The sequence below is a fragment of the Cuculus canorus genome, chromosome 15 (assembly GCF_017976375.1).
Source record: "Cuculus canorus isolate bCucCan1 chromosome 15, bCucCan1.pri, whole genome shotgun sequence".
Classification (NCBI taxonomy): Eukaryota; Metazoa; Chordata; class Aves; order Cuculiformes; family Cuculidae; genus Cuculus; species Cuculus canorus.
Window position 1 is genome coordinate 1,703,665 of NC_071415.1, and position 15,222 is coordinate 1,718,886.

Sequence of the window (15,222 nt, forward strand, 5' to 3'; positions counted from 1 at the left end):
CTGGGGAGGGGCTCTTGAGTGCAGGGATGGGACAGGGGGGAATGGTTTTAAGCTGAAAGAGGAGAGATTTAGATCTTGGGAGGAAATATTTTGCTGTGAGGGTGGGGAGGCCCTGGCCCAGGTTGCCCAGAGCAGTGGTGGCTGCCCCATCCCTGGAGGGGTTCAAGACCAGGTTGGATGGGGCTTGGAGCCCCTGATCCAGTGGGAGGTGTCCCTGCCCATGGCAGGGGGTGGAACTGGATGGGCTTTGTGATTCCTTCTAATTCAAACCATTCCATGATTCTATGATTCTATAAAGTGCTGAGTTTGAGCTGTTCATCTCAGGCTGTGCGCTGTGGAGGACTTTGTCTCCGTGTGGGGCAGGGAGGATCCTGTGGATTATGTCACCCCATGGTGCTGGCTCGGATGGGACCTCCTCTCTTTGCAGCAAACACCTGCTTGGGTAAGGGTGGTAGAGAACTTGGGCAGTGGTGGGGTTGGTGTGTTTGCAAACTCAGTTATCATGGATGACTGAAGCACCAGCCCTTCTTTGTGTGCAATGTTGTCATCACGGATCATGAATTGCTGTTTGAGTCACCCCAGCGGTGATCGTTATTGCTTATCAGCAGCAAAGTGCTCCTGATATCTTCCCCTAGCTCTGTTTATTTTTCTATTTGTGGCTATAAGGAAGGAATTGGTCGTTTAGTGCTTAAATATTCACCAGAACTATCAGGAAGGATGAAATAAGCCTTGGAAGCCTCTATAGATCCTCTTCCAAATGAACCTTTTTAATTCGTGATGGTTTCATGGGAAGAGAAGGTGCACCTGGAGCTGGGCTGGCCCGTGCGTGGGGCTTCCAAGTTGTGCTTTTATTTTGGTATTCGCGTCACCAGGAGGGCAGCAGTCCCACGACGCAGAAGGGTTCGTTAGCTTGCTGCTCCTTATCAGGAGGTCGGAAACAAAAGGCGCTGTGTTTGGGACCGGCGCTGAATCAGTAAGCCTTGCGCCCGGCGTCTCCCGGACTTTGCTTCCCTCCTGCCTTGCAGAAGCAGCTGGCAGCTCCTGGTGCTGTGTGCTCCTAGGGCTGGATTTGACTTGGTCGAGGAGGCAATGTGTCCGCAGGTGGGTTTGGAGCGTGAACGTGGAACGAGGAAGGATTGAGTTTCCTGAGGGAGGAGATCTGTGGCCCAGGGACTGCTCTCAGCCCTGGAGGTGCTGGGAAGAGGCAGGTTGGGCATCCACTTTGCTGTTTCCTTACTGAGAATGTCGACATGTGCGGCATATCCAGAATGGTCTTCCTATAGCCCATGGGATGGTATCTTCACCCTCCTCTGTGCCTGGGTGCTGAGAGGGATGGTGGCCGCGCGCTTCCACAGTGCTGGGGATGGTCTGTGAGATATCGGGGCTTATAAGTTGTTCTTTGGGCTTGGGTTGGGGTTTTTGGGTGGGTCTTTTCACTTTGCTGATGGCGCGGCTCTCTTGTCCAGCCTGGCAGGGTGTTACCGAGCATGGCAGCCTTGAAACCTGATTTCAGGGGCTGAGATGTGAAAGGGGAGTTGCCTTCACTCTAGGCTGAGCGTGGGTTCCGCGGTGTCTCTGAAAAGCAGGCATTGCCCAAAAACACAGGAAAAGGCAAATACTGTGGCCAAGAAGCTGGTGCTTTGCTGCCAGTGGCAGCCTCCGATGTGGGATCACCCAGCGACCTGATGGGTTTCTGGCTGCCGGCATCTCGGCTGAGCTGCTGTGGGGTGTTTGAGGGCTTTGGGGTGGTTGCATTAATGCAGACTCTGGTGGGACTATCAATGCAACTTACCTCCCTTTTCCCTGCCTTGAAACTGGTCTAAAACTTAGTTCTAACTGGTTATGAGGATGCTGCAGCACCATTAGCCGTATTGGGCTTGGTGTCATCAGCCCAACTCCCTTTGTGGGACACTGCACCCATCAGGTGGGATGCTCTTCCTCTTCTCCTTTCAGATGGAGCCTGTCTTGCAGCCACCGCACAGGTCTCCGGGTGTTTGCAGGGCTGGCGTTGGCTCGGTTCAGGACAGGGCAACGTTCCCAGCCTGGCACTGGGGCCTGGCCACAGCCAGCAGGTGAGGGTGTCCTTGGAGGGTGGTTGTGTAGCCAGTCCATCTCCACGATCTGTCCTGTGTTCAATCAGAGCTGGTGTTCATCATCAATATGTTCGTGCTAACTGGGAAAACAGAATTGTTTTTCATTTTTTCTCGCTCTTGAGGTTCTGTGTGTTTGTGTCCAAGGACAGCAGAGCTTCAGGATGCCTCCAGGCATGAGCAGGGGCCCAGCCCTGCAGAAAATGCCTGGGAGGAACCTCCCCAGGAGGTGGACTTTAGCCTCTGTTCCAAGGACACGCACTACCTATGCTTGGGCTAAAGCTTTTGTCCCTCACAGATCAAAGCTTCACTTGTCCCTGCCCAGACTATGCAGGGGACTCCCAAGAGTTGTTTCCTCTTCTCATCCTCAGACAGCTTTTTTTTTTTTATCAGAGTGGGTTTTACAGCACTTGACAACATTTAATAAACCTGTCTTTACTCAGATATGTCATTAGGTGCCTGGAATAGCTGAGCTGCTGCTGAAGTCTCCTAGAGGTAGCTTTTCTTCTCACCCATTGTATCAGGGCACATTCCATCACCCCAGTCCCAACCATATCCTGGGTGGCATCGAATCCAGTGGGACCAGCAGGGCGAGGGAGGGGATTCTGCCCCTCTGCTCCGCTCTGGTGAGACCCTACCTGGAGCCCTGTGTCCAGTTCTGGAGTCCTCAGCACAGGGAGGACATGGAGCTGCTGGAGCAAGCACAGAGGAGGCCACGGAGATGATCTGAGGACTGGAGCACCTCCTGTATGAGGAGAGGCTGAGAGAGTTGGGGTTGTTCAGCCTGGAGAAGAGAAGGCTTAGGGGACACCTTAGAGCATCTTCCAGTACTGAAAGGGGCTCCAGGAAAGCTGGGGAGGGGCTCTTCATCAAGGAGTGCAGGGACAGGATGAGGGGAATGGTTTTCTTCTGAAAGAGAGGAGATTGAGATGAGATCTTGAGGAGAAATGTTTTCCTGCGAGGGTCACCACCCCATTCTGAAGATCCTAGGGCTGTTCCTGGGGGTCCCCATGGCACTTGCAGCCTAGCCAGGCTCTCCCAAGCCCATGGGTGCCTTTATGTGTATTAGGGGGGGTTAATCTGGAAGAAGTGTTTACTTTCTACCTGCTGACAGAAAGGCAAAGTTGGCTGAACAAGGGTCGGGTTTGAAGGGTCTGCACACAAACCAGCAGCTCGTGAGGCCGTCAGAGAGAGCTTTGTGCAGCCTGCGCCCGCACCTTTGCCCAGGGCACTGGGGCTTGGTTTTGCTTTGCCCTGTCAGGTATTTGGTGATATTTTACCCAAGCCCCTCGGGTTCTCTATCTCCTTTCTGCATCTTTTCCTGAGGATTAGTTGCTTAATCTGTGATGAAATGTAAAGCAAAGTTCTCCACACTAGTGCACAGGAGAAGGACTTTGTTTATGGTTTCAGCTGCCTCTGAACTTGTTGACCGCGTAGGTTTAAGTTTAATAGGCCTCTTGCGTTTGAAATCTAATCTGCGCTGGTATTGCAAGAAGAAAACTTTTCTCCTTTGCTACATTCAAAGAAAGTCTGAAAATTGTGTAAGAGGTTATCTTATAAAACTAAGAACTGGGTGCACATCCCGGGTGCTGCTGCTGGAAGATGGGTGATGTGCAGTGCTGTGGCTCCTTCCAGCTCGAAGGGCTGCTCCCTTTACCACCATTCCCCATCGATGAGATCATAGAATTCTGGAATGGTTTGGGTTGGAAGGGAACTCAAAGCTCATCCAGTTCCACCCCCTGCCATCCAGTCCCATGGGCAGGGACACCTCCCACTGGATCAGGGGGCTCAAAGCCCCATCCAACCTGGCCTGGAACCCCTCCAGGGATGGGGCAGCCACCACTGCTCTGGGCAACCTGGGCCAGGGCCCCCCCACCCTCACAGCAAAACATTTCTTCCTAAGGTCTTATCTCAATCTTCCGTCTTGCAGCTGAAAAGTTTTCCCCTTTGTGCCATCCCTGCACTCTCTGATCCAGAGCTCCTCCCCAGCTTTTCTGGAGCCTCTTTCAGTACTGGAAGCTGCTCTAAGTTTTCTCTGCAGCCTTCTCTTCTCCAGGCTGAACAACCCCAACTCTCTCAGCCTGTCCTTGTACAGGAGGTGTTCCTGCCCTCGTGTCACTTCCATGGCCTCCTCTGGACTCAGTTCAGCAGTTCAACAGATATAAATGCCATGGTGGATGCAGCCCAGGACACGGTTGTCCTCTTGGCTGCCAGGGCAGTGCTGGCTCATGGTCAACTTGCCATTAGCCAGAACCTCGAGATCTCTTTCCTCAGGGCTGCTCTTGAACTTCTCACTCTCCATTCTGTGTGAACATCCAAGGCTGCTTTGTCCCTTACGCAAAGCCCAACAGCAGCACTTAGCTGCCCCGTGTATTTTGTGCTGCTGTGTATTTAGCTGTGTATTTATTTAGCTGTGTATTTCGTCCTGCTCTGCTATGAAACCACAGAGCTATACAATCTTATTTTTTCCTCTTGTGTTTGTAACAGGCAAATGAGGTGACTGACAGCGCTTACATGGGCTCAGAGAGCACCTACAGCGAGTGCGAAACCTTCACGGATGAAGACACCAGCACCCTGGTACATCACGAGATGCACGACGAAGTAGAAACAGACAGCGCCATCGACTCCACCGTGCACTCAGAGTTCACAGATCCCATCGAGGAGCCTGAGCATGGGTGAGTGGGGATGGCCAGGAGCAATGGCTGGGTTGGGGCAATCCCCGGGTTCAGAACAGGCTGGGGGATGATGTGATTGAGAGCAGCCCTGCAGAGAAGGACGTGAGGGTGCTGGTGTCTTGTCAGAACCAACTGTGTCCTGGGCTGCATCCAAAGCAGCGTGGCCAGCAGGGAGGGAGGGGATTCTGCCCCTCTGTTCCTCTCTTGGGAGACCTCATCTGGAGCATTGTGTCCAATTCTGGAATCCTCAACATAAGAACAAGATGGAGCCATTGCAACGGGTCCAGAGGAGGCTACAAAGATGATGCGAGGGCTGGAGCACCTCCCATCCGAGGACAGGCTGAGTTTGGGTTGTTCAGCCTGGAGAAGAGAAGGCTCCGAGGAGACCTTAGAGCGACATTCCAGTACCTGAAAGGGCTACAAGAGAGCTGGGGAGGGGCTGTTCACAAAGGGTTGTGGTGATGGGACGAGGGGTAATCGGTATAAACTGGAGAGGGGCAGATTTAGACTGGACATTCGGAGGAATTTCTTCACTATGAGACTAATGAGGCCCTGGAACAGGTTGCCCATGAAGGTTGTGGCTCCCCATCCCTGGAGGCGTTCCAGGCCAGGTTGGATGGGCCTTGGGCAGCCTGATCCAGTGGGAGGTGTCCCTGCCCATGGCAGGGCATGAAACTGGACGGGCTTTGAGGTCCCTTCCAACCCAAACCTTTCTATGATTCTATGATTCTCATGCTCTCTGTGGGAGGCAGGAAACTCTATCAAGCTGGGAGTAATCAAGGACCAAGGCAGACACAGCCCGAGGATTGAAAATAAAGTGGGCTGAGTCTGTCTTGCTGAAACTGGTTGGTTTGTTCTTGGTGTTTGTAACTTCATGCAAGACCAAAATAGCTCTTCTTTAAGAATAATAATAATAATTAGGCAGCACCATGCGTAGGCACTTTTGGAGCTCGGCCTAGCAATCTCTTTGAGTTAATTGTTGCTTGCCTTGGGAGAACTCCTGTACCCTCATTAGCATCTTCAGCCTCTACAATAAGTTTTCTCGGGTGATCCAAACACCTGAAATACTTCCAGTTTTTAATCTTTACTTAAGCCAGAAACATAACGTATAATTTTCATGTCAGGAGGGAAACTCGGCATGTTCTTGTTTTACCTAAACATACGGATGTCCTTTGATGTGCAGCCGCCTCCTGTAATAACTGGTTTTAAACTGGTGCCTGAAGTGCAGAAGCGTGAGCTAAGATCACGTAGATCGGTAACATCAGCATTGGTGAGGCCACACCTCGAGTCCTGGTTCAGTTTTGGGCCCCTCAGTGCAAGAAAGACATTGAGGGACTGGAGTGTGTCCAGAGAAGGGAACGGAGCTGGGAAAGGGTCTGGAGAACAGGGGTTGTGGGAGCGGCTGAGGGCCCTGGGGCTGTTCAGCCTGGAGAAGAGGAGGCTGAGGGGAGACCTCATCACTCTCTGCAGCTCCTGGAAAGGAGGTTGGAGTGAGGTGGGTGCTGGGCTCTGCTCCCAAGGAACAAGCGATGGAATGAGAGGAAATTGTGCCCGGGGAGGTTTAGATTGGATATTGGGAAAAATTCGTTCATGGAAAGGGTTCTCAGGCCCTGTCAGAGGCTGTCCAGGACAGTGGTGGAGGCCCCATCCCTGCAGAGGTTTAACACATGGGCAGATGAGGTGTTCAGGGATTTGGTTCAGTGGTGGGCAGGGATGATTGGACTTAATGATCTCGAAGGTCTTTTCCAACCAAATGATTCTATGATCTTCCCCATGTCTGAACTGCTGCTGGTGAACTGCTGCGGGGCCTGCCTCATTTCCTAGATTTTGCAGGAAATGTGGGGTTTGTGGTGAAACTGGGATGCTGGCTGGCAGGAGGAGAGGGAATAACTCCTTTAATAATGACCCAAGAGCACTGTTCTGCACTGAAACCTCTGGAACCGTCATCACTTAAGCTCTACTAACATTCAGAATAGTTCTGGACAAACCCACCCCGTTGAGGTGCGGTGCTGCAGTGAGCACCTACAGTTCCTCTTGCTTTTGGAAAGTGAGGGGCTTCCCTCCCACCCATTTTTGGGCCAAGGAGATGACCTGAGGGCTGGAGCACCTTCCATCCAAAGGCAGGCTGAGATAGTTGAGGTTGTTCAGCCTGGAGAAGAGAAGGCTGCAGGAAGACCTTAGAATGGCTGCCAGTTCTGAAAGGGGCTCCAGGAAAGGTGGGGAGGGGCTCTTGATCAGGGAGTGCAGGGATAGGATGAGGGGGAATGGTTTGGAGCTGGAAGAGGGGAGATTGAGATGAGATCTTAGGAAGAGATGTTTTGCTGTGAGGGTGGGGAGGCCCTGGCCCAGGTTGCCCAGAGCAGTGGTGGCTGCCCCATCCCTGGAGGGGTTCCAGGCCAGGTTGGATGGGGCTTGGAGCCCCTGATCCAGTGGGAGGTGTCCCTGCCCATGGCAGGGGGTGGAACTGGATGGGCTTTGAGGTCCCTTCCCACCGAAACCGTTCCATGATTCTATGAATATCACATCTGGGGGCATCAGCGATGTCCCAGGGCTGAAAGGGTGCTCTGGATTAGGGAAGAAATGAGATTAGCTGGCAAAGCTCTCCTTGCAGCAGTGCCTTCGGCTCAGTGATAGTTAAGTCGGGATAGAATCAGTTGCTGAGCTGCTCGAGCACCGAGCGGAGGGTCTGAGAGGGGCCATGGCGGCTTGCGTGCGTTCTTGTCCTCTGGGGAAAATGACGTGCCTCGGATTCACCTGCCTGTAGGTACAAAATCCTTCACTTGGGAATTTCTTTTAAGATTAAAGGGGCTCCAGGAAAGCTGGGGAGGGGCCCTGGATCAGGGAGAGCAGGGATAGGATGTGGGGAATGGTTTTCAGCTGAAAGAGGGGAGATTGAGATGAGATCTTAGGACGAAATGTTTTGCTGTGAGGGTGGGGAGGCCCTGGCCCAGGTTGCCCAGAGCAGTGGTGGCTGCCCCATCCCTGGAGGGGTTCCAGGCCAGGTTGGATGGGGCTTGGAGCCCCTGATCCAGTGGGAGGTGTCCCTGCCCATGGCAGGGGGTGGAACTGGATGGCCTTTGAGGTCCCTTCCAACGCAAACCGTTGTATGATGCTATGATTAGGTTGTTCCTGAGGCTTCCTTGCTACTCTCATTGTGGGCTTGGGAAGATGAGGTGTCCTTTGGGTGCTCTGTCCAAGTGCAGTGGTGCCTGGTCCCAGTTAAATGGGCAGAAATTCCAAGTAGGCATAAAAATCAAGGAAAAAAGCTAATACATCTTAAAGATTTGTAAGGCTTGAGACAGAACCCTCTGGAAGTCTATTCCCAGGTTCTTGAGGATTGGTTTGGGCATCATCCAGCCCGAGGCAGGACAACACTCCAGTGCCTAGCGCTCTTCCAGGGGACATGCAGTGAGGACATTCCGACTGAATCAGAGCATCAGTGCTGCTTTCTGTAGCTTTTAAGGCTCCGCATGCCTGGTTGGAATTTAAGTGGTTACTTAAGCTGGGTGTAGTAGAGATTAGCTGGGTTCTGCATCTCCAACCTGCCCGAGCTCCGGTGGCTGCACGTGGAATCCTCGTGCTGTTTCTTGCCTGGAGCATCCTTGGGCTTTCCAGCTGCCTGATCAGCTCTTCTGCTGGGTGTTTGTCAAACCACAGCCCCAGATTTAGAGATTTGGGGTTGGCTTTTACTTGCTAGTTAAAAAATCCATGCCCTGCCTTTCTGTTGCTGGAGAGATTTCCAGTGCCTTTGGCGATGGTCGGCTGGGCGCAGCGGCTGACTCAGGGCCAGGCAGGGTGGGTTTCTGGTGAATCCCACTGTGGGAAGAACCATGCTCCTCGAGGAAGATGTGCAGGTGCCCACAAGCTGGCCTAGACTTGTCTGTGGTTAAATAGAGATCCGCTGCTGTTTTAGCTGGAGGGTTTATGTGGTTTTATTAGCTGGATGAGGGCAAATCCTTCAGATGGTGTGGGTTTTTGTCATAAATGGCTTATCTGTAATCTTTTTTCATTCTGATTTGGTGCAGTAATCTAGTTGTACTCCCGTTTTCCATCTGCTAGTGGATGAAGACAACAGCAGAGCCTGAAATAGCAGCTTTTATAATAATGCAGTCGTTTGGAGAGGACGGGGTGCAGGGTGCCCCAGAACACACACCTGTGGCTCATAGGCACGCGGGCTGCTTTCACAGCCTGCTTCTTACAAATCCCCTCTGCCTTTTCCTCCCAGCTTCATTTTAAAACCTCTGCAGTCCTGGACAAGAAAGTCCTCTGAGAGCGGTCGTGTTCTGCCATGGTGGCTTGGCTTCATGCAATGGAGCTGTTGGAGCGAGTCCAGAGGAGGTCACGGAGATGATGTGAGGGCTGAAGCACCTCCTGTGTGAGGACAGGCTGAGAGAGTTGGGGTTGTTCAGCCTGGAGAAGAGAAGGCTGCAGGGAGAGCTTAGAGCAGCTTCCAGTACTAGTACAGCTCCAGGAAAGCCGGGGAGGGGCTCTGGATCAGAGGGTGCAGGGATAGGATGAGGGGGAACGATTTTCAGCTGACAGAGGGGAGATTGAGATGAGATGTCAGGAAGAAATGTTTTGCTGTGAGGGTGGGGAGGCCCTGGCCCAGGTTGCCCAGAGCAGTGGTGGCTGCCCCATCCCTGGAGGGGTTCCAGGCCAGGTTGGATGGGGCTTGGAGCCCCTGATCCAGTGGGAGGTGTCCCTGCCCATGGCAGGGGGTGGGACCGGATGGGCTTCGAGGTCCCTTCCAACCCAAACCATTCCATGTTTCTATAATGTTTCCTACTTGAAAAGACACTTACGGATACGATGGCTTCTGTGCTGAGCTGTGTCCCTTCTGAAGCGAGGGACGTCCCAGGACCCGTGCTGGATGTGTTGGAGTTTATGTTGAGGCTGAACACACTGCAGCCTTCTGGATGTGGTGTTGAAAACACATGGAAAAGCATTCCTCCCCCCAAGACTGTGTACAGCCTGTCCCCAGCAGGAGCAGAAAAAGGGCTCCTTTGTCTGCCAGGGCGTTTGTGGCTACCTGCAAACCACCAGAATTTGTGTCATGGAGGGGGGTGTTACAGCATTAAACCTCGGTGCTGGGCTCTTGATAGGATTACACAGCAGCAAGCAAGCGTGAGCTCAGCATGCAGGCTGGGGGATGTAATTCAGAACATATTTAGGATGTGTTTGGGACACACCGAGCTTTTTCTCTGCCCTGCTTTCAGTTGCGCCCGTGCCATGCAAGGGGCTTGCCACCATGCCTGGGTGCTGTCTTGCAAGTCCTACCCCCATATCCAATGTCGTGGCTGCCAAGGGAGCCCGAAAAAGCATTGATTTGTTGAGAAAAATATTGCTGCTAACTTTCCAGTGGAGCCTGGGCTGCACTTTCAGGGTTCGAGGTGCAGGGTGAAGTGCACGGAAAGGAAGAGCAAGCCTGCTCTGCTGAAATGGGAGACATGACTTGGAAAGCAGATGTGTCGGATGCAATCATAAAGGCTACCATGGTGGCCACTGTCTAACATCTTCCCTTCTGCTCCCACAGATCCCATCCGCATGACCTGCCTCTGGGCTCGGACCTCAGCCACTCCATCGTTACGGTCATTAGCGGAGAGGAGCATTTTGAGGATTACGGAGAAGGGAATGAAGCAGATTTGTTCTCGGACAGCTTGTGTAATGGGGAAAGCAGCTTTAATAGCTCCTCGTTCCTCTCTCCCAGGTAATGCTCAGCACGGCGCTCGCAATGCATTAACAGCTTTCCGTTGCTTGGTGTCTTCACCCATGTTTTGTGCGCCAGAGAGTTGTTTCTTTGGGGTTTGCCCACTAGTTGACCTGCAGGAAGGGGGTTCCTGGCAAACTTTGGATGCAACAGGATAATCAGCTTGGAAGTGGAAGAGGAGATATGCCTCCCTCAGTTTTTCCTTTTCCTCAGCAGTGCCCATCCTCCCATCCAGAGGCACGGGCAGCAGGCAGAAGAGCAGCCTGCATTTCACATTTGTCCAGGACAGCATCACGTTCCCCACTCCTGTTAAGGATGTGGCTCCTCACAGAACCTTCCAGAAGAGAATACCACCATGTAGCTTTAGCCCTGTCGGATGACATGGCTCTTTCTTTCTCTCTTGTGCGTGTATTTTCAGCTTTGCTATGATGCGTGGTTGGGTTTGCAGAAGCTGCGGCAGCCGAAGGGATACATGGAGCAAGAAGCAGTCTGGAGTGTTCTGCACTCCTCGCCTTAGGGTGTCAAACCAGGCAAAGGTTGTTTTTCCAGCCCGTGCAGGGTGGACTGAGAAGCTGGTATGATGGTAGAAAACCCACCAATGGTTACTTTCTAAGGGAAACAACTAAAAGATGGAATGATGACCAACTGCTGAAGCCCCTAAAGTCTCTGAGATGACCAGTTATGCAGGGGATATGTTCCTCCATCAGGCAGTGCATCTGTTAGAGCAAGTCCAGAGGAGGCCAAGAAGATGATCCGAGGGCTGGAGCACTTCCCGTGTGAGGACAGGCTGAGAGAGTTGGGGTTGTTCAGCCTGGAGAAGAGAAGGCTCCGAGGAGACCTTAGAGCAGCTTCCAGTTCTGAAAGGGGCTCCAGGAGAGGTGGGGAGGGGCTCTTGGTCAGGAAGGGCAGTGACAGGATGAGGGGGACAGTTTTGAGCTGAAAGAGGGGAGATTGACATGAGATCTTGGGGAGAAATGTTTTGCTGTGAGGGTGGGGAGGCCCTGGCCCAAGTTGCCCAGAGCAGTGGTGGCTGCCCCATCCCTGGAGGTGTCCAAGGCCAGGTTGGATGGGGCTTGGAGCCCCTGATCCAGTGGGAGGTGTCCCTGCCCATGGCAGGGGGTGGGACTGGATGGGCTTTGAGGTCCCTTCCAACCCAAACCATTCCATGATTCTGTGGTCTCTGTGTGAGCAGGAATGGTTCCTGCCAGCCACACACGTGGTGAAAACAAGAACATTCTTTTTTCCTTTGGGATGATCCGTGTGACTTTCTGCAGCACTATCAACCTGCCATAATGCAGTTTTGAAGCTGTCTACCTGTTTTCTACTGGCTTCCCAAAGCCCTTGTAGAGTTTGGGCAATCCCGGTTGCCCCGGGAAGAGCTGCTGTCACTTCTCCACGGCTGTGCTTCGCTGCAGGTCAGGGCTGCCTTTCTTTCTTGCTGGTGCAGCAGCAGTTTTGAAGCTGTTAACCAAACCCACAATGAGACAGTCTTGCTCTAAAGCCTTCCTAACCATTACTTTGGGAGACTCCAACGCTTGACGTGTCGGGATACCTGGCAGTGGAAAGGACACACTGCTCAACCTCGCTTATCCTTTGATGCAGAAATGCCAAGCCTGACCGGCTGCACTTGAGAAAAGCCACCTTGGGTGTTTGTTTTGAGTTTCTCCTTGAGGGTGAGCCTCCAACAGCGTCCCAAAGGCTCCTGGCAACACAATACTCAGCTAAAGGAGCTTTGCAACCACTTAAACTTTAATATCAGCCTGGTTACCTGCACTCCCAGCATTCAGGTCTTGCTATGTCAGGGCACCATCTGCCCTGTGCTGCTCTCTCTCTTTGGATCTTATCCACGAGATCGTGTTCTTCAGCAACTTCCTTCTGCTGGGAGGGGCTCACTCGGCGTGTGGCCACGTGGCTTGTGGTGGTTTGTGCTGGAGAATCACTGCTGGGGCTTGCAGGCTGCAGATAAACCCTGCAAAACCTCCCATGTGAAGAATGCGGGTCTGTTGGAGACAGAGGATTTCCTCATGCCTTGCAGGTCTAGCTCTTACCTTGGATTATCATTGCACGCCTGAAGGTCCTGAGCCAATCGTTCTCTGAGATTGTGCTGGTTTTCTGAACGCAGCCCTGCTTCTCCGGTGTGTTTAAAAGTCATGAAACCTTAAAGAACTGCAGAACATCCCTGGTTCAGGCTGAGCTCTTTTTTTTTTTTGGCTGTGGTTGGGATACGAGGAACAATATTGCTTGTCAATGGTCACGTTGCCACACACCTTTTCCATGTCATCAGAGTCTCCAAGCAGGAATAACGTCAACAAATATTCCTGCCACAGCTTCAGATCTTCACCAGGGAATGAAGGCAGGAACCAAGAGCCTTCAGGGAGCATGGAGGGGGTTGCATTGACCCAATAAGTCTTTGCATGTGTTTGGGATCCCTCCTCTTGGGTTGTCATCTCTTCCTTGGCACGTCCATCTGGTAAGAGAAGTCTCTCTGCAGCACGTGGTGGGAAATGAATGGAAACTGGAAGGAAAGCTCTTCACAAACACCCGTTCCAGCTGCTGACCTGCTGTGTCAGTAAGCACCAATGACCTGCACAAGAAAATAAGCACCAGCTGATCTGTGGAAGGTGAACGTTACTACTGGGATGGAGGAAGGAGGCAGGAGGGTGACAGCTTGCCACCAGCAGTAGGCGGGGATGCCCCAAGCCGCAATGCGGTTGAGCTCTCACCCACTCAACGGGCAAGCAACCAACGCAGCCAGAGGCCGAGCGCATCTGCACGCACCTAGAGAGTTGCCAGACTGGCCTGGGGGTTCTCCTCTACGCTTCCTTTCCTGTTTACAGTAATACTTGGTAGCTTCAAGTCACACCTTGTGTTCCTTCTTCTGGGCAGGGGCAAAGAGAGCTCATTGAATGGTGCTTGGGGCTCATTGAATGGGACTCAGGGCTTGTTGAAGGGGGTTCAGGGTTCACTGAATGGGGCTTGCTTGCCGCAAGTCCAAAAGGGGTCATGTCACTTCTTCCAGGCACCACAAAGCTTCTGTCACCTCTTTCTCTGCACAGAGCCTGAGCCACTGAATTGACTGATGGTAGATAATTGTCCTGGCTCCAAACCTGCCCAAGAGGGAATGGTTTTCTATTATTTTCTTTTCCAGGAAAGGCAAGAGATGATTAATTTGGCATTTACTGTTGTCCCATCACCTGTCCTAAGGGAGTTGGAAATACTGTACAGATGGCACAAACTCAGAGGCCTGACCCTGGGGGTGGCTGGGCTGCTGACCTCCCCCTGCCACCCAACACGTCAGTGAGGAGTTCTGCAAAGAAGTTGAGCCACGGGACCCGTCACAGGGTCCCACGCACACAGCATCTCCCGGGCCAGGCCTTTCACGTGTGTACCTGTATCACAGAGCTGACCGATCCTTTCAGATGCCTTTTGGTTTGAAGCTTGCTTGTGTTTGCTCACACCTTGACCTGTCTTTCTTATTGAACTGCTTTGTTTTTTCACTATTAACCTTTCTTTGATTAAAGCCCGTGGCTTCCAGAAGCGCGTTGTCCTGCAGAAGGGATTTGTGGTGTGCCTTTAGCCCCAAAGGAACACAAACTCTTTGCTGTTCAGAATCCCTTGGCCAAACTCTGTCCTGCCCAAGTCATGTCAGGGCAGGCCAAGCACAATTACAGGCTGGGTGAGAATGGATGGGGAGCAGCCCTGAGGAGAAGGACTTGGGGTGTTGGTAGAGAAGCTCAGCATGAGCTGGTAATGTGTGCTCCCAGCCCAGAAACCAACCATGTCCTGGACTGCATCCAAAGTAGTGGGACCAGCAGGGCCAGGGAGGGGATTCTGCCACTCTTCTCCACTAACTTGAAGTCCTGTGTCCAGTTCTGTGTTCATTCTGGTGCACTTTCCGGATGACGGAGAGTTGGGGTTGTTCAGCCTGGAGAAAAGAAGGCTGTAGGGAGACCTTAGAGCAGCTTCCAGTACTGAAAGGGGCTGGATCCAGTCCTAGAGCATCCTGGTGGAAAACTGCAACCAACCAAAGGATGTAGCTCTTGCTCACAGCACCCAGTCCAGCGGTGCATGAGTTTGGTCTGCATTGACTGAGGAGAACCAGGACTGTTGTTGGAGCCTCCTGAGCCAGGATGCTTGGAAAATCATGTCAGAAAACAAATTTGTAGTCATGTAGGGTTGTGGAAGGTGTGTGCCTTACCTTCCCTTCACTTACTTCCAAGTGATAAGTGATAGGACGAGAGGGAATGGCCTCAAGTGGTGCCAGGGGAGGTTCAGATTGGACATTGGGAAAAATTTCTTCACCAAAAGGGTTTTCAAGCACTGGCAGAGGCTGTCCAGGGAAGTGGTGGAGTCCCCATCGCTGGAGGTGTTTAACAGATGGGCAGATGAACTGCTTAGGGATATGGTGTAGGAGTTGGACAGGTGTGGTTGGACTTGATGATCTCAAAAGTCTTTTCCAACCTAGTGTTTCTGCAATTCCCTGGACTCTCAGGGTACCTCCACAGGAGCTGGAGGAGGGTGGTGGAAGTCCCACTAATAAGTCCTTGCTATAAGCAACTCCATATGGATGTGATTTGGCTTCTAGAATCGAGGGAGGAGGTGACCCAATCTATCCTCAAGTTTTTAATGGCAAATTTTGTCTCTCACACCAAAAGCTCCCCTGCCTGATGGTATTCTCAGCTTGTGGAAGCCACGGACAAAGCTCGTCCCTGTCTGTTCTGTCCTGTTAAAATGATCCTTGTGATTTCTC

At 52.3% G+C, this 15,222-nt stretch overlaps 1 protein-coding gene across 7 annotated transcripts in view; it reads left to right on the forward strand.

The window, feature by feature from the left end:
• Nucleotides 1-15,222, forward strand: part of RAB11FIP3 (RAB11 family interacting protein 3) — a 96,565-nt gene that overhangs the window by 57,987 nt on the left and 23,356 nt on the right. For 5 of the 7 annotated variants that reach the window (XM_054080509.1, XM_054080510.1, XM_054080511.1 and 2 more), the window contains 2 exons: nucleotides 4,578-4,765; nucleotides 10,299-10,472. In XM_054080509.1, the coding sequence (XP_053936484.1) occupies nucleotides 4,578-4,765; nucleotides 10,299-10,472 (362 nt within the window). Of the gene's footprint in view, nucleotides 1-339; nucleotides 443-943; nucleotides 1,102-4,577; nucleotides 4,766-10,298; nucleotides 10,473-15,222 lie in introns of those variants that run through there. The other 2 variants (XM_054080516.1, XM_054080514.1) reach the window with 2 other exon arrangements.